Source organism: Lepisosteus platostomus, chromosome 5 (assembly GCF_059453375.1).
Source record: "Lepisosteus platostomus isolate fLepPlt1 chromosome 5, fLepPlt1.hap1, whole genome shotgun sequence".
In the NCBI taxonomy this organism is placed as follows: Eukaryota; Metazoa; Chordata; class Actinopteri; order Semionotiformes; family Lepisosteidae; genus Lepisosteus; species Lepisosteus platostomus.
Window position 1 is genome coordinate 13,612,001 of NC_142615.1, and position 19,279 is coordinate 13,631,279.

The 19,279-nt window shown below is 40.2% G+C and overlaps 2 protein-coding genes across 2 annotated transcripts; both read left to right on the forward strand.

Moving 5' to 3' along the window:
• Positions 1 to 7,451: 7,451 nt before the first annotated feature.
• Positions 7,452 to 9,895, forward strand: LOC148663764 (GTPase IMAP family member 9-like). Its single transcript, XM_088630885.1, has 2 exons — positions 7,452 to 7,467; positions 9,037 to 9,895. The coding sequence occupies exons 1-2, from the start codon at positions 7,452 to 7,454 to the stop codon at positions 9,828 to 9,830; spliced, it is 810 nt and encodes a 269-aa protein (XP_088487011.1). The 3' UTR covers positions 9,831 to 9,895.
• Positions 9,896 to 10,621: 726 nt separating this feature from the next.
• LOC148663765 (GTPase IMAP family member 2-like) lies at positions 10,622 to 14,073 on the forward strand. Its single transcript, XM_088630886.1, has 4 exons — positions 10,622 to 10,655; positions 11,223 to 11,303; positions 11,568 to 11,863; positions 14,053 to 14,073. The coding sequence occupies exons 1-4, from the start codon at positions 10,622 to 10,624 to the stop codon at positions 14,071 to 14,073; spliced, it is 432 nt and encodes a 143-aa protein (XP_088487012.1).
• The last annotated feature ends 5,206 nt before the right edge of the window (positions 14,074 to 19,279 follow it).

Below are 19,279 nucleotides of genomic sequence, written 5' to 3' on the forward strand. Positions count from 1 at the left end.
TCAATTCCTCTTGTCTAACAGGAATGGTTTTGTTTGTGGACAGACTGTTGGACTAGAGGAAAAGACCGCCTCCTCCTACGAAGCATTTCGTTGATCCGATCACAAATTCTTTTCCAGTCGTACGCAGCAAGGGTTGAGAATCTCCGATTCACCATCGTACTAATGGTCACATTATTTTATAGCGTTTTTATAGCGTTATCAAATCCGGTGGCGCTGTGTGTTAGTTTCCTGACTCCCATGTCACATGGTCTGTGATTGAAAACTGTGAAACCGGTTTAATTCGTCACAGCCAGCACTCCGGTTGTAAAGTAGAAGCAGGCGAGATTTCCAGCGAAAGACCCCTCCCCCTTCTTCAGGTGTGAGGGTCTTCTGCTCAGAATGAAACGCTAAAATGTAATGTAGGCTCTGAATGAGTTCAATTATGATTTGGGCTTGATTAAGGTCGCTGCCTTTCATCTAAAACCCTACTTGAATCCTTCTAAACTAAAAATCAGTGTTAGTGAGTTCTAAATAAAGAGGTATCCAGGTAACAGTGAAACGGGCGGACAGTCTGGGGAGATCGCCCGTTTTCCATGTAAATAGTTCCCTGGTTCCGCACCCCTTGGTGTTTCTCTCGCTCTCTCTCGGGTCACCTGATCATTAGCTCGAAAGATTTCAGTGCTTTGTGTATATTCTAATGGTTGTGGGGGCAGGGTGTGTGGGAACAGGTTTGGTTGAAATTGCATTGGAGATCTATGTTCTTCACACCTGAAACATTTTCTCTGAAAGCATTTTCTTCGCAGTTTAACCGATCTTGTTACAGCATGTTACAGTTTACTATTATTAACCATATTAATTTTAAGTGCTTAATGTAAAATCTTGTAAAAAAATATTTTGATTGTTCAAATATACATTAAGTCTGACTATCATATAATAAGTAAAATACAAAACTAAAGAAAAAATAGGGTTAAATATAATTCAAAATATTTTGCTAACAATGTTAACTGTTTATGAATAATAAAATGTATTAACTAAGGAGTAGGATGGCACAGTTGTTAGTATGTTTTTTGTTTTGTTTCTTTTTCATAAATACAACAGTAGTACCTGATGTCTCAGTGGCTTTCAAAATTAAATTATGCATGCAAACCTGTGAACTAGAAAGATAACTAAGATATCCATCCATTTATAATGGTGGCAAAGTGGTTAGCATTGCTATCTTGCAGCACTGGGGTCCTATGTTCAATTCCTGCCATCCTGTGTGTGTGGGGTTTACATGTTCTCTCTGGGTTACATGGTTTTTCTCCATATGTGTGATATGACTCCCTCTCGCACTCCAAAACATACTGGTAAGTTAATTGGTTTATGGGAAAACTGGCCCTGGTGTGTGTGTGTTTGTGTCTGTCTGTCCTGTGATGGACTGGCGCTATGTCAAGGGTGTATTCTGCCTTGTGTCCGTTGCTTACTGGGATAGGCTCCAAATCCTCTGTACTGGATAAAGAGATTAGAAATGGAAGTAAAGGCACTGTGTGGATGGAACTATACACAATGTTAGAAACCCACTATGAAATGGCAGCATCTCACTGAGAATAAAATATTTTATAGTGCTAGCTTAAGGAAACAGCCTTTCCACCTCTCTTGCACATCAGTATCCATACCTAGTTATTTAAACAAATTGCCTCTAATTATAAACATCTTAATATGCTGGCTCTGTGGATCCGCATCAGCTATGTTTGCCCATTCCTTCAATTCATGTGCATCCAACACACAGTTCAATGCCAGCAACTACACATAATCTAAAATACAATCCTTATTTCAGTATCTATGTAAACATATAGTCTGTTAACTTCATCATCTTCATCAAAAGTATGCCTAACCCCATTAGGAAGTGTTCTTGTTATAAGTGTATTCCTCAGCTTTCCCCAAATTATCTTCTTCTTGCCAACATCTCGAGTCTTTTATCCTGCAATAACTCAGCCAACACTTAAATCTCCAAAAGCTGCTTGTGTTAATTTCTTTAAATCACAAATATCGTGTGTAAATACTGGCAATGTAATACTCTGCATTGTGGAATAATAGTTTATTTTAAAGGGAACTGGAGAAACTAAGAACTAGAGAAATCAAGAAAGGCTTTTTTTCTAGAATTAATAAATGCACATCCTGTTCACTGGGGAAATTAAATCCACACTGAGCAATCTTCAATATGTTCAGAATATGACAGCAAGAATCCTATCAGGGATGCATTACACCTGTTTTCAAGTTCTTGCACTGGTTACCTATCAGATTTCGAGTCAACTTCAAAATCCTTATCCTCCTTATATACTGTCCTACAACTGTTATTATTGATCACCGAATTATTGTACTTGACATGACTTCATTCAGCCTTTCCTGAACGTCTATGACAGGCAGAGAGAGTGCTGTTTCTGGTGCGATCTTTTGCAGCTGACATTTCACTGTTTTAAACGAAGAAATTAGATTGCTCATAAATCACTTATTCTATATAAACACAGCGTAATTGCCCTCTGAAAATCCTCTTTTTCTTGTTCGTTATAGAGACCTTGATCGAAACTGATTTTAGATGTCAGAAAGTATTTATTTTCTCTGTATTTCCTACATTGCTTTGTCAAGATTTTAACTTTATATCTAACTTTATATCTAGGCTCAGATTTCAACTATAAATCGTACAGTAATTAATAGCAGTAAATACTGATGTTTTGCGCCCTCTTACCACAAAAATATATGTTTAAAAAAATGTCATGTTCCCATAAAAAAGTCATGCCTTGGAGTATAGACCCCCAAAGGAATGCCGTAGACTCAAACTGCAAAATAAACACATACAGAAAGAAAGTATTTGTATTGTAATTGCAAATCCTGGTACTGTATGAGTAATTGGTATGAATTTCCTCATTACAAATCTCTTATTAGAATTTAAATTTCTCTGTAACTCCAGGTCAGAACAGAGAAAATGTAACTGCCTTAAGGAGTTTACGATTATGAAAAACAGAAGGATAAGCATGATACGTATGTCTTCTGTCAGTTTCTAAGTCATGTTACTGAGCACCAAATCTTATTGAGAATATGAATCCATTTAAGGTTTATACCATTAAAGTAACGGTTTATTCCATGCTAAAAAAATGTTTGTACCAGACTTTTTTGAGGCCTGTTTAATTGTGACTGAAGTCTGATGTTGTAAATTTTATTGTTAAAAAGATCCATGAAATTGTCACTACTAAAGTTAACTGGTACTGTTGGTATTGTAAGTGGCAAGTAGAGCTCATATTTTAGATTTTGTGTAGTTGCTAGCGTTGAACTGTGTGTTGGATGCACATGAATTGAAGGAATGGGCAAACATAGCTGATGCGGATCCACAGAGCCAGCATATTAAGATGTTTATAATTAGAGGCAATTTGTTTAAATAACTAGGTATGGATACTGATGTGCAAGAGAGGTGGAAAGGCTGTTTCCTTAAGCTAGCACTATAAAATGTTTTATTTTCAGTGAGATGCTGCCATTTCATAGTGGGTTTCTGGGTTTCTTCAGTGCCTTTACTTCCATCCATTTCTAATCTCTTTATCCAGTACAGAGGATTTGGAGCCTATCCCAGTAAGCGACGGACACAAGGCAGAATACACCCTGGACATAGCGCCAGTCCATCACAGGACAGACACAAACAGACACACCAGGGCCAGTTTAAATCTAACCTCAGAACCTTTCTTTTCAGAAGACTTAGTGTCTGTATCTGCTTCATTTTCTAATTTTGGTAGCACCTCTAACTGCTTGTCTTTCTTATACAAATTTACTTTGTAATCTGTGGTCCTTTTATCTGTTTTTACATCTACTGTATTGCTTTGAGATGCCACCTTTAATGGTGATATATCAAATAAAGTTTTTTATTATTGTTATAGGGAAACATGATCAGATTTTCCCTGGTTCAGAAAAAAAGATCTAAAGTATACTAGTTTGTCACTCTTCTCATTCCCTTTGCTAAATGACTTTTCATACTAATCTGATCAATCTAACTGCCAGTTTTCTGTGCTTTCTCTATCCTGCTAGATTTGCAATTATTCTGAAAATTTTCATCTTGAAATAACTCATTTCTAAATACCTTTTTCACTGTTAACATCTTGCAGCAACTCTGCAACAAAATATACACTCTGACAGTTCATCCTGCTACCAACATTAAATAAAACAAATCTTAAGATTTCTATATTTATGTCTTTATTTAGTGGTTTCATTAGTGACAAAGGCTAAACTTTCTTGGAAAAATGTTTTTTATGTGTTGCGGAAAAAACTGACTTGCTTTAACAAAATATGTTTACAAATCCTTTCACCTGGCATTTTCGTAGTTAGAAATTATGGAACGCTCTGTTAAAAGCAAGGGAGTTTTTATGTCCGTTGCAGTTCTTTTGCAACATGAATATAATTATATCGTTATTAATTTCTTGAGATACGCGATTCCATATTATATTCCCTTTTAATCAAATTCTAAAAGTATGCTTGTTGACTCCGGTATCTCGTTAGTTAAAGACTTCGATGCTTAAAATGTTTAGGGAGAAATGGAATACTGGTGTGTATGTTTTCTTTAAAGTACCGAGACCAGCCATATACTGTATGTTTAAGTTCCAAAATTAATATCATTTATGGACTTCACACGCGTTGCAGTATGCTCCTATTCTTTTTATGCTCAGGCACTAAGTAAAATAAGATGCTTCATATTGCTTGACTAATTTTAAAAACTAAGTTATAAATGCAGACACTCCGTCGGTGCGCTGCTCTGGTGCGCCGGCTCTTACACAGTGCCTGTCTGCCGTAAGCGTTACAATATACATACCCAACACTGCTTGTTCCCATCTGTCATGCAAATAAAACACCTTGAATTGAATTGAATTGAGGGGAGAGGGGGGGATACTAAAGCCAATACTGGCTCAATACCCTCAATGGGCTTTGAAGTGCTAATGCGTTGGTTTAACAGTCCGGGTGTGGCAGGCTTCCAATGTCAACTCGACTCGATTGGAAGACAATGAACGTATTTTAGCCCTAAATGAATTAATAGCAAACATGGTTTACATAAAATACATTTTTCCAAGAAAGTTTATAATAATACGATCTATAGTTGAAATCTGAGCCTACTTTAAAAATAAAGGAAAAGCATTTTCAGAGAGCAATCACGCTGTGTTTATGTAGAAAAAGCGATTAGGTTTATGAGCAATCTAATTACCTATTCGCTTAAAACGCTATATAAAATAAAGTTTATTTAGAGATGAATGATCAGTGTCGCAGTTTAAATAATGGGAGTCAGGAAACTAACAAACAGCGCCACCGGATTTAATAACGCAATAAAAATGCTATAAAATAATGTGACTAGGCACAGAAAACGTTTACAGCACAGTACAATAATAAATGCTGACCATGACTTTAGAAGCATAAATTACCTTACACTCAATTTAAACACAAGCTGTCTTTCTGTATGAACCTCTAAGCTGGTTCATACAGAAAATGTAGAAATACATTAGCCATGTTTATGATTAAAAAACACATAATTAAATCAGAACACGATTTAAATCAATATAAATGTTTATATTGTAACGCATACTGTCCAGCCTCCATTTCTCTATAAAATTTACTCTGTTGCACACACACACACAATAGAAGCAGGAACCGCTGCCAGAAGGGAAGATATGTTCAAAATATCGCAAATATCGATCATGTTGCGATATTTTGAAATATAAAAGTCAATTGATTGTCCATAATATCGCTTACCTATTTTTTCGAAGAAATGTTTGTTAAAAGAGAAGTCCAGCACCAGCTGGATTCGAACACACAACCTGCCAGTTGGTAGTCACACACCTAGACCAGTAGGCTACAAGACAGCTCACATGAACAGGCAGGCGAAACAGCCCTACACAGCCCTGTCGCAGTACACGGATATACTCATACCGTTATTAAATTCTTGAGATACGCGATTCCATATTATATTCCCTTTTAATCAAATTCTAAAAGTATGCTTGTTGACTCCGGTATCACGTTAGTTAAAGACTTCGAAGCTTACAATGTTTAGGGAGAAATGGAATACTGGTGTGTATTTTTTTCTTTAAAGTACCAAGACCAGCTATATACTGTATGTTTATGTTCCAAAATTAATATAGTTTATGGCCTTCACACGCGTTACAGTATGCTCCTATTCTTTTTATGCTCAGCTACTAAGATTTCCCTTCAGTGGTAAAATTCAATATCTACAACGGGCACAGTAAAGACGTTTACAGTAAGTCTTTCTACGACAGACCAACGGACCACGAGTGCCCCTGTCGGTCAACCAATCACGCACCGCGGTACCCCGTGTCATCTTACCTGCGGTACGTGTCTGTACCGCTCACTTTGAATGGCTGCATCTGTATATCTTTATCTGTACTGTATCTATATTACCACTGTACTATATCTGTATCTGTATCTGTACTGTATCTGTACCCTGAGAAAAATCAGATCTGCAGGAAAATATTCTTGGGCACATCAAGAAAAAACTTTTCCGTACTATAACCTGATATGGATTAAACGTGGGATATTTTGAAACCCCTCTCCATCCCCACCCTCTTCCCAGATAAGGCAACAGGAAAGTTCCTCACGGTGTCTTGTCTTTTTGATGTTCAAATATGGTAACCCTTATTTTCAGCTGGGATTAACCCATTAATTGTTCCTGACACAGCCTACGCATGCTGACACAGCTACCCACCTGAACTACATGAATATTCAGATCAACTCATCAACAAGATCAACAAGAGCTGTTCAGCTGGTGAAGTTTCCTCCTGTCTGCTGAGAGTTTGTTGTGTCTGTCAAACACACAGGGTCTGAACTAGGAGAGAGACAGGAGCTGATTTACTTTCACTTTCTCCTGTCAAGAGATCAGTACTGTCAAACCTGAACTGTTTGGTATTCTCTGAATATAGTGCTGGATTTCAAAACAAGTGTATTGAAGGTACAAAAAATTAGTTGGTGTTTATCCTGAATGTTCACACAAATCTTAAAGATAGCAGTGAATGTGATCAACATGGCTGTTTCCTGGATGAAACCAGAGCAGCAGAGAGACACACAGAATATAAAAAGGGTCACAGACGAGACTTGCCTAGTTGGTAGTTAGTCAGTCACTGATACAGGTCAGTTTTTCAGACTTGAGAGGTATCATCACTGCAGAATGAAAAAGAGAGGATTAAATATTTATTTTAGTTTTGTAGTCCTGGGTCTGATGAAATAAAGTAGTTGTGATTCATATGATTATGATTTAGCCTAAAACTAGAAACTGCAGTTGTTCCAGTCTCATGCCTCGCAATATTTCCTAATCTAAGGGCAAGAGCCTTTGCCATTATCTTATAATCAGAGTTTAAAAAACAAATGGGTCTGTACAATGCACAGTCCTGTGGATCTGTAACTGTTTTTCGAAAGCAAACAGAGGATGTATTCCAAGTCTCAGGAATTAAGCCTTGATGTTTTGGAATACAGGTAACTTGTAGAACTCTGGATGATCTCCAGGGTAGTTATTTAATAAAACTGCCTCCACAACCTCTTCAGGAGTAAAATTGCCCCAGAGATGGTGTGGGTTGAATGCTATATGTTCCACAGTGTTTTGTGACTCAGAAAGTAACTGTAATCTGTTTTTGATCAGTGTGTATTTCAAACATCTGTCAGACTGACAGACTTAATGTTTCATTTATTTTGAGTATATAGTTTATTACCAAATTTGTAGTGATTTCTCTGCTTAGAGAAAAACAACAGGTCTGAATTTTTCTAAATTCATTTTTTTATTGCTGTACATTATGGTTCTCCAGCCTTCTTACAGTGGTCCTAGAAAGTTTGTGAACCCATTAGACTTTTCTGAATTTCTGCTTAAATTTGACCTACTATAAAATGTGAACAGATCTTCATCCAAGTCCTAAAATTAAATAAAGAGAACCCAATAAAACAAATAACGCACAAAAGGATATATTTTTAATTTATTAATTGATCAAAATGATCCAACATTAAATCTGAAGATCTGATCACATTTTAGGTCACATTTATGCAGATATTCAGAAAATTCTAAACTTTCTAGCACCACTGTATACTCCAATGGTCTTTACCTTATGATTTTAAATTTTAAATTTAATGATTTAAAAAGTTTACACATGGCTAGTGTCAACATTTCCTGTTCTTGGGTGCTTCAAAGAAAGAAGAGGTTTGCTGAGATGTAGGGCTCTGAGATTCAATGATCCAAGCAATTGTAAGGTTTACCTTGGTTTACCTGAGATCAGGGTAAATCACCAACAGTCTAGGAACACAGCATACAAGCAGGCAGGTACAGAGAGAGAAGGGAAGAAGGGGAGAGGAAGATGAAAGGAGAGAAGTCATTGTCCTGATCATCCATAAGGAGCAGATTGGAGTTAAATATAAATATGATTAAATATAAATATAACTAATATAATTAAATATTTGAACCTTGTTGTTCTATTGTGGCCTGTGCAGGTCTTGTATAGATTTATGGAAAGTTTGGTAGAAGTCTGGTGTTTTTCTTGTTTGTACGTTTGTAGATAACATTACCTTTATGTTTATTGTTGCGTTCTGTTTAGTGTGTTATTATTAATAAATATTTAGTCATGTGCCTGAATTCTTACTCTGTGAACAAAGCGCTGGGTCGTCTCTAATCATACCCAGTGCTCGGATATATTCTTGGCAAAGTCTTTACAAGTTGGAGGTTCTGATAATTATTAATTATGGTTTAGGTTATGATTATTACATTTAATTACACTCATACCTTGTAAAAGAACATTTCATATATGAATTTTCGCTAATCCGAACATGAAGAATTTGTAACTTTTATAAGAACCAAATTTCGCTAATCCAAACTCTGAAGTTTGAAAGCGACCAATTTTGGCTGAGAACCTTCTGTGTATAGCTGAATTTAGCTCCACTGAACAGCTGTGTGTTTCTACGACAGGCATTACAGTCAATGAAACCATAATGCCAATGAGATGAATAGTCGTCTATCTGATGAGACTTTAATAAGTGATAATCTGTGATCTTTCTCTCTGAAAGGGGAGGGACAGGCTGATTCCCATGAGGCACCACAGCATCTCTCAGAGATCAGGATAGTGCTGCTGGGGGAGAGTGGGTCTGGGAAGAGCTCAGCAGGAAACACCATCCTGGGCAGAGAGGAGACTAATAGAATAACTGAGGAGTGTGAGAAGAGACATGGTGAAGTAGCTGGGAGACAGGTCACTGTGGTCGACACTCCAGGGTGGGATGTGTGGCTGATGAGGAATGATCAACAGGAGATCAGACAGGAAATTGTGAAGATTGTGTCTCTGTGTCCCCCAGGACCCCACACTCTTCTTCTGGTTATTGATCTGGACTCAAACACAGACTGGAGATCAGTAAAGAAACATCTGGATCTTCTCAGTGAGAGAGTGTGGAGACACACAATAGTGCTGTTCACCTGGGGGGACACACTGGGAGACACAACCATTGAGCAGCTCATTGAGAGAGGAGGAGAGGATCTCCAGTGGCTGGTGGAGAAATGTGGGAGCAAGAATCATGTTCTCAACAACAAGAACAGGGGTGACTGCACTCAGGTCACAGAGCTGCTGGAGAAGATAGAGGACATGGTGGCAGGAAACTATGGGCTGTACTTCAGTACTGACATTGACCAACTACACACTGAACTGGACAAATACATCAGACAGAGGGAGGAGGACAGACAGAGAGAGACGGAGGAGCTCAGACAGAGGGAGGAGGAGAGACAGAGAGAGACAGGAAAGCTGAGACAGAGAGAGGAGGAGAGACAGAGAGAGACAGAGGAGCTGAGACAGAGGGAGGAGGAGAGACAGTGAGAGACAGAGGAGCTGAGACAGAGGGAGGAGGAGAGACAGAGAGAGACAGAGGAGCTGAGACAAAAGTATGAAGGGAGAGAGAGAAAGCTCAGAAAGAGGTTGGAGGAGGACAGGAGCAGGAGAGAAGAGGAGCTGAAGGAGAAGATGAGAAACACCCTGAAGGAAGAGGAGCTGGAGAAAGAGACAGAGGAGCCCAGACTGCCTGTCAAGAGGAGGAACACTGTGGAGTTCATCCCACCTGCCAGTGATTGTGATTGATGCTGTATTATTGAGTCACTGATCTTACTGGTCATCAAACTCAGGGATTCAAACATCTTGTGTCCTATTAGGAATTAAATTAATAATGTGCTCCACTCTGTACTGTATTAATAACACACTAATATCTACAAACTAAAACGGTCCACTGTGCTGTAATTGACCTGTTTTCTATCAGTGAGATTAAATTTAAACCATCACAGCGCAGTTCAGCCCCACCCACAACCTCTCTGACCAACAGTGTCAAAGGCAGCTCTGAAATCCAGGAATGGATGAAAGAGCCCATCAGCAGATCATTAGAAACCCTAACAAGAGCTGTTTCTGTACATTAGTCTAAAAGACTCACCACAGCTTGTCTGCAGATCAGTGAGTCTGTGAGTGAACAGCAGCAGCCTGTTGTAGAATCTGTGTCAAACAGGGTGAGATGGAGAATTACTGAACAGCCTGGAGTCTGAATTCTGCTTTTTTAACAAAGTGGTCAAGACTGCAGGTTTCAGGGGATGATGGGGGCAATTCCTGACTGATAGACACTGACAATGAGGAAGAGAATAACTGCCCCTCAGCCCAGCAGTAGGGATATGGTACCAGGAACATGAGGTTGAGTTTATTCCACTGACAAGTGCTGAGAAGCATTAAGCCTGTTTCTCTCCTCTCATCCTCTGAAGTAAAAACACAGTGGACTCTGACTCTGGGTGTGATCAGTTTCAGAATGAAATACCTGAAGGATAATTGCACTGGACTGCACACTCTCCTAGAGTGCTGTTCCTCACTGGATTGAAGAGATTATCTCTCCTTTTTCAATTAACGTCCTTATACGCTCTGCCCCTGTAACAGTACAGTACTACGGCATGACTGTTGTTGCTTGAAGGCCAGTAAATGAACACAGATTGTTAAGATGAAATTTGAGTTACTTTGAGAAAACGTTCTGACATGAATGAAAATCATGACCATCAGGTAAAACTTTGTAGTTATCATGATCCCCAAGACTAAATCCCTGATGTTTATGTCTGTAAGTTTCTTTCATAATGACTTTTAAGTTTTCACTTTTGAGCAAATTGGTCTCCTGTAATCTGTGGAGAGGTTGGTTTCCTCTCATGTGTAACCTCCCTGATGCTCCTGTCTCTCCTCCTGTTGCAGTGAGTGAAGGAGACCCTGCAGTCAAACCCAGACTCCAGCCCCGCCCCTCTGAGCTGAGACTGGTGCTGCTGGGCAGGACTGGTGCTGGGAAGAGTGCAGCAGGAAACACCATCCTGGTCTCAGAGGAGTTTCCCTCTGAAGCCAGCAGCTCGGCGGTCACTCAGGAGAGCCGGAAGAGGACAGGACAAGTGTCCAGGAGATGGGTGACTGTAGTGGACACTCCAGACTGGCTCCACACTGGACTGTCTGACGGGGACAGGAGACAGGATGTGGGGCTCTGTGTTAACCTGTCTGCCCCGGGACCCCACACCTTCCTCCTGCTGACCCCGCTGGTCTGATCCACAGGGGAGGAGAGGAGGACACTGGAGACAGTCCTGGAGATATTCGGAGAGAGGGCCCTGGGACACACCCTGGTCCTGTTCACCCACGCTGATGAGCTGACCAGCAGGACGCTGGAGGAGTCTATGCACACAGGCAGCAGGGAGCTCCAGTGGCTGCTGGAGAAGTGTGGGAACAGGTATCACACCCTCAACAACAAGGACAGGGGTAGCACTCAGGTCACAGAGCTGCTGGAGAAGATAGAGGAGCTGGTAGCAGGAAACAAAGGCAGCTACTACAGCACTGAGACGACGTACCAGGAGGCCGAGTCCCAGATCAGACAGATCCTGAGGGAGAGGAAGGAGGAGAGACTGAGGGAGGAGGAGAGACTGAGGGAGAAGCATCAGAAGGAGCTGCAGAACCACCTCTGCAGGATGGAGGAGGAGATCCAGACACGAGAGGAGAAGATCAGAGCGCTGGAGGAGCAGATAGCAGAGCTGGAGGAGAGGCTGAGGGAGGAGAGGGATGAGGGGAGGAGGAGAGTGCTGGAGGAGGAGCTGAGGAGAGAGAGAGGGGAGAGAGAGAGGCTGCAGAGAGAGATGGAGGAACTGAGAGAGGAGCAGGTGTGGGAGAGGAGACAGAGAGAGGAGACACACAGGAGATACAGGAGATTGATTAAGGACCACAAGCAGCACATTGAGAAAAAGGTCACAGATGTTGACTGAGAGAATGTGCTGCTCACCTTAAATATTCTCTAGTTACAGTATCTGAAATAATACATGATCAAAGCATTTCTAGTAAATAAAAACTGAGGTGAAGACTAGATTCCTGGGTAAAAGCTGGCCATTAGAAGTACAGACTGGAGAAGATCCTACACAACTGCTGATATCATACTGTCATGTAGTCTGTCATTTATATGAATACACTACTGAACAAAATGAATGTAGAATCTTATCCAATCATGTTCAGCATGGAATAAACCTTTACTCACTCAAAGTGAATGGTAGAATAAAGTGGAAAGTGATTCAAAGGAAGAAACAGGAAGAATTGAAACTGGCTAAAAGAAAACTATAATTCCAAGATGGAGGAATTGATGAATGGAAAGAATGAACAGGAGGTGTGGTATGGGATTTAATCCACGATTGGTCCCCACATTAATAGCTTGCTTGAGCCCCACCATGTAAATGAACTGAATGTTTTTTTTCTTGGTTGGAGATTAGTGAACCAGCTGAACCCATTTTTAAAAAATGTACAGTAATTGGGCTGCTGGTGTATCTCCCTTTACTCTGAGGTTTGAACAAGTAAGGGGTGAGTTCAGGACAGTTTACACTTCCTGTTCCTGTAGCAGCTACAGTATGAGTTCAGGACAGTGTACATTCCTGTTCCTCTGGCAGCTCCAGTATGAGTTCAGGACAGTGTTCACTTCCTGTTCCTGTGGAAGCTCCAGTATGGGTCCAGGACAGTGTTCACTTCCTGTTCCTGTGGCAGCTCCATTATGGGTTCAGGACAGTGTATACTTCCTGTTTCTGCGGCAGCTCCACTATGGAGTTCAGGACAGTGTACACTTCCTGTTCCAGTGGCTGCTCCAGTATAGGTCCAAGACAGTGTACACTTCCTGTTCCTGTGGCTGCTCCAGTATGGGTCCAGGACAGTGTATACTTCTTATACTTATGAGTACTTGCTAATACTGGCAATACAGAGACAGACTTCTTATACAAGTGAACTTCCCCAAGCATGTAGCTTATTCTTCCGTTTTTATTTTTGAAGTATTTTTTTTTTGCTCATTTAATAAGATAGAACTTTATATTAATGTTTGAAAAGTGGTTACTGGAAACTGGTTACACTACATACATATTGGATTTGTAAATGTTGTTCTGCACAATGTAAATCCTTTTTTGACAAGTATTTTTATTGCTTTCTAAACCAACAAAAATAATGGATGCATCTGTTACACATTAAAGTACTGTTACAGAGCATGTTGCCTGTTGGTAGAGTGTTTTATGTGTGAATCATTCATGAAAAGGAAAAAATATAGAACTTCCTATCTCCTCCCATGTTCCTCCAAAATCTTCCCTCACAAAAAAGGAGAAAAACTGAAGGAGAAAGAGACAGGAGAGACACAAGGAAGAGAAAAATACTGATCACACTAAACAGGCTCCGAGAAGCACAAAACAAGAGTAAGATCAGTCCCATCAGGTATCCTCTGAGTATCCAGTTAGCAGCAGATTAAGGTTTAGGGTGTACCTAATAAAGTGACCACACAGTGATCACTCAGAAGGGAGGCTCAGAGTCTCAGAAAATGCCTCCTATATCTGATTTATTGATTGAGTGTGGGCAGCTTCAGGTTGAAGAGGAGAAGACACCGTGACAGGAGAGTTCAGACACCAGGCTGTCAGGCTGGACTCTGACAGGGGTCCTGCTGCCCAGAGCACAAGCATTTGAGGTTATAAAAAGTGTCTCAATGTGTCTGCAAGGGCTGGAAAGGTCCCATTTCTGACCTGTGTTTCACAAGGGGGCTCAGGAGCACCTCTGATGCTCGTCTCTGAAGTCCACACTGGCGCTGACTCCACTGAAGGGAATCACCCCACTTCCCTGCAGATCGGTGATGTTTCATGTTCCAGCCTGTCCAAGTGGAGAGAAGCTGGAACTGTGTCCGTGGAAAGATTGCATTTCATACATTTAACAGTACTAAGCTGGGGTATTGCAAAGTTGACCTTATTTACTTTGTCCACTCTGCAGTAACAGCAGTGAGCTGTAACTAGAGAGTGACGTCATGTGTGACCCTTTTTATAACAGTGCACCTCGATTCCTCGTGTTACCCCGAGCCAAGTAACAGATGAGCGACGTCACTCCCGGGCTGGGCAGTACCCTTTTCATCCTGATAAATAATACTAATAATAAACTTTATTTTATATAGCGCTTTTAAAGGTGGGTTCTCAAAGCACTTTACAGAATGACAACAACAATGAATAAAAAGAATACACAAGATAAAACACAATTACATTACACAGAGGAGATCGTGGATGGTGATACTAAGTATAGTAGGAGCAGAGGGGTGAAGAATGGAACCAGTTCAGTAAAGTAAAATAATCCACAGAAGGACAGACTGTTGCTGTATTGCTGTGGCCCTCCCTCCTGATTGGTAATCACCGTTTGCCAATGACGTCATACAGTACAGTACTATTTTGACAGTCTGTTCCATTGTGTCTCACACCTCAGTGTCAGAATTGTGAAAAGTTTTTAGAACCAGGGGGTAGGTTCATAGCAATAAGCAGAAAGTGCAATCACCCTTTGCTCATCCTTGGTTAACAATATATTCTCAAATGCCATGTTCTAAATTCCCCGTCTAATACTGCTATTTTAAAATGTCTTGGAAAATGCAATAATATGAGACTTTTAATGATCAGAAGGCAAGGTCACGGTAAATATGTAGAAAGTGCCAGTGAATTCACGTTTTGCCTTTGTCTTATTTACTTGTTGTCTAACATGCCAGTTTGTGTTATTGGGAGTTGAATATCGATTTTCTGAAATGTGTTTCATACAAAAATGCTATTTGGACAGTCACTATTTAATTATATATTCCGCTTTAATGAGGATATGTACAGTAATCCATCCGGATTAGTACAATTAAAAATGACTGGAGAGAGCCATCTACAGGCGAAAGGTGACATCACAGCAGCAGCATACAAATAAGAAGCCAACTTCTGTCGACAGGAGTGTGGAAACAGATGGGTCACCGACACGGGTCAGACATTATTATTATTAGACGAGCAGGTCAGGGTAGTAACGGGAAGTTCGGTTTGTCTGTTTTCCATGACAACGGGCCCGGTGACATAACTCGGTAATTGTTTACTTGGTGACAATCTGGCAGCTCCTATCTGGTTCATTCCGCCCAACAGCAGGTTTGACGTGTACATTTCATGTCGGTTTGCGATTCGAGCTGAGGCTTCCAGAGAACAGAAGAAAGCTGTCGGTGCAGAAGCACTAGAGTTGGTATTAATGCGCCGGGTCGTGTTTCTGTTCTGAACTGTGACAGGAATTGATCAGTGAAGCTTTTAAGTTTGCATGTTTGAGGTTGCGTTGTACTTTTGGGATGAAAAGGCTGTACTTACAGAGGTGTTACTGAGTCTGAAATGAGACACATCACACCGAGGTATAAAAAAAAAACAATTACTGAGTTATGTCATAATTATGAGATAGCAAAGATCATATGTGTGCATGTACAACCTGTTCCATACACACTGTACAGTACCTCCATCATGATTATCTGTCTTTCAGTCTGATTCCAGGATCCACTTGCTCTTGTCTGAGGATACTGAACGTGAGAGTGTCCTCATGGTTAAAAATGTGTTCACATGAAGTCCAGACTGTACCAGTCCATTATGAATAAACACCAGGGGAAGTAGATCTGTGTGTATTTTGCAGTTTAGCTCATCGTCAGGAACACTAAACCTGCAGCTCCAGCACAGCTATCGGCAGTTTGTAGATGCTGTCTGTGCGCAGTGTAACAGGTTGTTCATAAACACATACACACATATGATCATTGCTATCTCATAATTTTGAGATGATCTGTTATAATCTTGTAATAGTGAGGCAGTCTTTTAACTTAATCTGTTATCTCGAAATAATGAGGTAATCTGTTAAATATTCTGTTACCTTGTAATAATGAGGTCATCTGTTAACAAAATAATCTGTTATCTCATAATAATAATGTTGCTTTAGTGGCCACATACAACTTCTTGAATTAGGAATTTGTCTTCTTGCATACCCCAGCTTGCTCTCCATGAGACAGACAGGAAGAGAAGGTTGGGGTCAGAATACAGGATGAGCCATTGTACAGCACTCCTGTAGTTGGGGTTAAGGGGCTTGCTCAGGGGCCCAGTGGAGTAGGATTCCTCTGCCACCTGTGGGACTTGAACCAGCAACCTTCTAGGTTATAGGCACAGAGCCACCACTCCACCCTGCAATAATGAGCTAATTTGGTGTCTAGCAATTATGAAATAACTCAGGTTTTTTTCCCTTGATTGCAGCAATGTGCTTTTGTAGGGCAGTGATGACTCTGAAATTGTTTTTGGAATAACAGGACAAGGCCAGGAATAAAATTAACATTGTGTTTGTTTTATCCAAAAAAATCCCCACTGGCTAATAACTCCAAATATAAGTCAAGGAGTGATTAGTGTATAGTTCATTTCCAAAGTATAGTAAATAAAGAAAAAACTGAGGTCTACATCTCATTGTTTTCCCTCTGTATATTACCACGGTACAAAAAGGCAAAAAGATACACATGCTGACACTGTGGCATCTCTGGCTCTGGCAGCGTGTTTGGAGAAATGGGTGCAGTAGACGATCAGTATTCTCACACTGGACACAGCCGTAATGCTGATATTTCCCCTGATCTTAGTAAGTGGGTACCTGGGAATTCTTTGTGAACAGAAAGATGCATGTCTCTGTAGAAGACAACAGTTAGTCATCTTAGTATAGTATTTATTCTTTGTGGGTGTTCTTTTCTAAAAGAAATATAGGTAATTCTCGACTTACAACCATTCGCACTTACCATGAGCAAGGAGTAAAACTAGTGAAAAAATGTAACAAAGCTGTATTCTGCAATGTAGCATTTATGCATGTTAATTCTTTATGCATCCGTAAGGTTCGTGTAGTATCGTGATACACATGATCGTGATTTTCAATTTAGGATGAAATCAACTTATGACAGGATTGTCAGAACCTAACCTTGCTGTAAGTCGAGGACGACCTCTATGATAGTATTGTATTTCAATCCGTTTTCTAAATGCTCCTTCCAGTTCAGACACAATACATTCACACCAATAAAAAGCAAAGGCTTTACTTTTTTATTGTCAGTTAATGTTTACAGTTCTCCGCTCATTACGATCTCAGCTAATAATGAAGCTCCAGCTTTAGCATTTAGCAGATGACTCATGTTGTGCGTAAACTCATTTCAGACTGCGTCTGTTTTTTTTTAAGTGAAAGTCTAAATACTTTGGCCAGGTTAGGGAGTTTCAGTGGTCTGGATCCGTAATGTGGCTGGACTAGAAGTGAAGAATATGATTCATGATTCATGATTCATGTTTCTCCCCTCTCACACTGCAGAAGGGCAGTTGTAGCTATGCTGTTGGATTAATCTTGTGTAATATATTCTTTTGTCACAAAAACAAACAACAAAAACAAACAGTTTTGCGATGAAGAAAACAATGTGGAGGCACAAGAGAAGAGTCATTGTTACTGTGCATTGTTAATTCTTGTAAAAAGATATACTTTTTTGCATTTTATTGTAGTTTCCTTTGTTAAACATTTTAATTGGAAACATTAATTATTCCAGTTCTCAATACAAGAGCAGGAAAGAGATTTGTCATCAATTTCTACATCAATCCATTTTTATTGTATTATTTTATTTCTTTATTATTTTAATGTTTCCATAAAACACCCTCTAGATAAAATTAACTAGAAGAGTAACCATAACAATTGCTGCCACTAAGGAAAATGCACCCCTTGGTGTTGGCCTTGTGTAGCACAAGACAAATGCCACATCTTCCTACACACACTCATAACTAGAATTAATGTATAAAGTATTTTATCAACCAAGCTTCAGGCCTTAAATAATCCTTAAACAAACAAAAAAAAACATGTCACAATACAGTTTAAAGATATTACCAGATTTATGATTACCATAAATCATCAGTTTGTAGAAATGTGTCATCAGACGACCAGCAGATATATCACCCTGCAGCTCCCAGCTGGCAGCCCTCGGAGGCTCAGTAGGTGTGAGCCTGGCCAGTACCTGAATGGGAGACCTCCTAGGAAAAGCTTAGGTTGCTCCTGGGAGAGGTGTCAGTGTGGGTCCTAGTTCACCAGTATAGTGACAGGGACGGGGACACTATGCTGTAAATTAAAAAGGCATCGTCCTTTGGATGAGACTTTAAACTGAGGTCCTGCCTTTCTTTGGTCATTAAAACTCCCAGGGTGTTTCTGGAAGAGTAGGGGTGTTACCCTGGCATCCTATCCTGGACAAAATTCCCCCTGGTCTTTACCCATCATGGCCTCTTAATAACCCCCCTATCTGAACTGGCTCCATCACTCTGCTCTCCTCCCCACTGAGAGCTGGTGTGTGTGGAGAGGACTGGAGCATCATCCAGGTGGGGGCTACGCATTGGTGGTGGTGGAGGGGATCCCCATTAAAGATCTTTGATTCATTAGATTAGATTATTAGATGTTTTCTGTGATGGTTTAAGTGACAGCAGTACTAATATCAATTGCTGGAAGACAATTCTGTTTTTGGAGACTCAGTATTAAATGATGCTCTAGGGAAGGGTCTCTACCTCATTTATATACAGATGCAGCCATTCAAAGTGCGCGGTACAGACACCGCAGTACAGATACCGCAGGTAAGATGACACGCGATACCGCGGTGCGTGATTGGTTGACCGGCAGGGGCACTCGTGGTCCGTTGGTCTGTCGTAGAAAGACTTACTGTACTGTAAACGTCTTTACTGTGCCCGTTGTAGATATTGAATTTTACCACTGAAGGGAAATCTTAGTAGCTGAGCATAAAAAGAATAGGAGCATACTGTAACGCGCGTGAAGGCCATAAACGATATTAATTTTGGAACGTAAACATACAGTATATGGCTGGTCTTGGTACTTTAAAGAAAAAAATACACACCAGTATTCCATTTCTCCCTAAACATTGTAAGCTTCGAAGTCTTTAACTAACGTGATACCGG

Coding starts and splice junctions, on each gene's coding strand:
- LOC148663765 (XM_088630886.1), top strand. CDS start 10,622: ATGAGGAAGAGAATAACTGCCCCTCAGCCCAGCA. Junction 10,656..11,222: donor AACTGCCCCTCAGCCCAGCA/GTAGGGATATGG, acceptor CTCCTGTTGCAG/TGAGTGAAGGAGACCCTGCA. Junction 11,304..11,567: donor GGTGCTGCTGGGCAGGACTG/GTGCTGGGAAGA, acceptor TCTGATCCACAG/GGGAGGAGAGGAGGACACTG.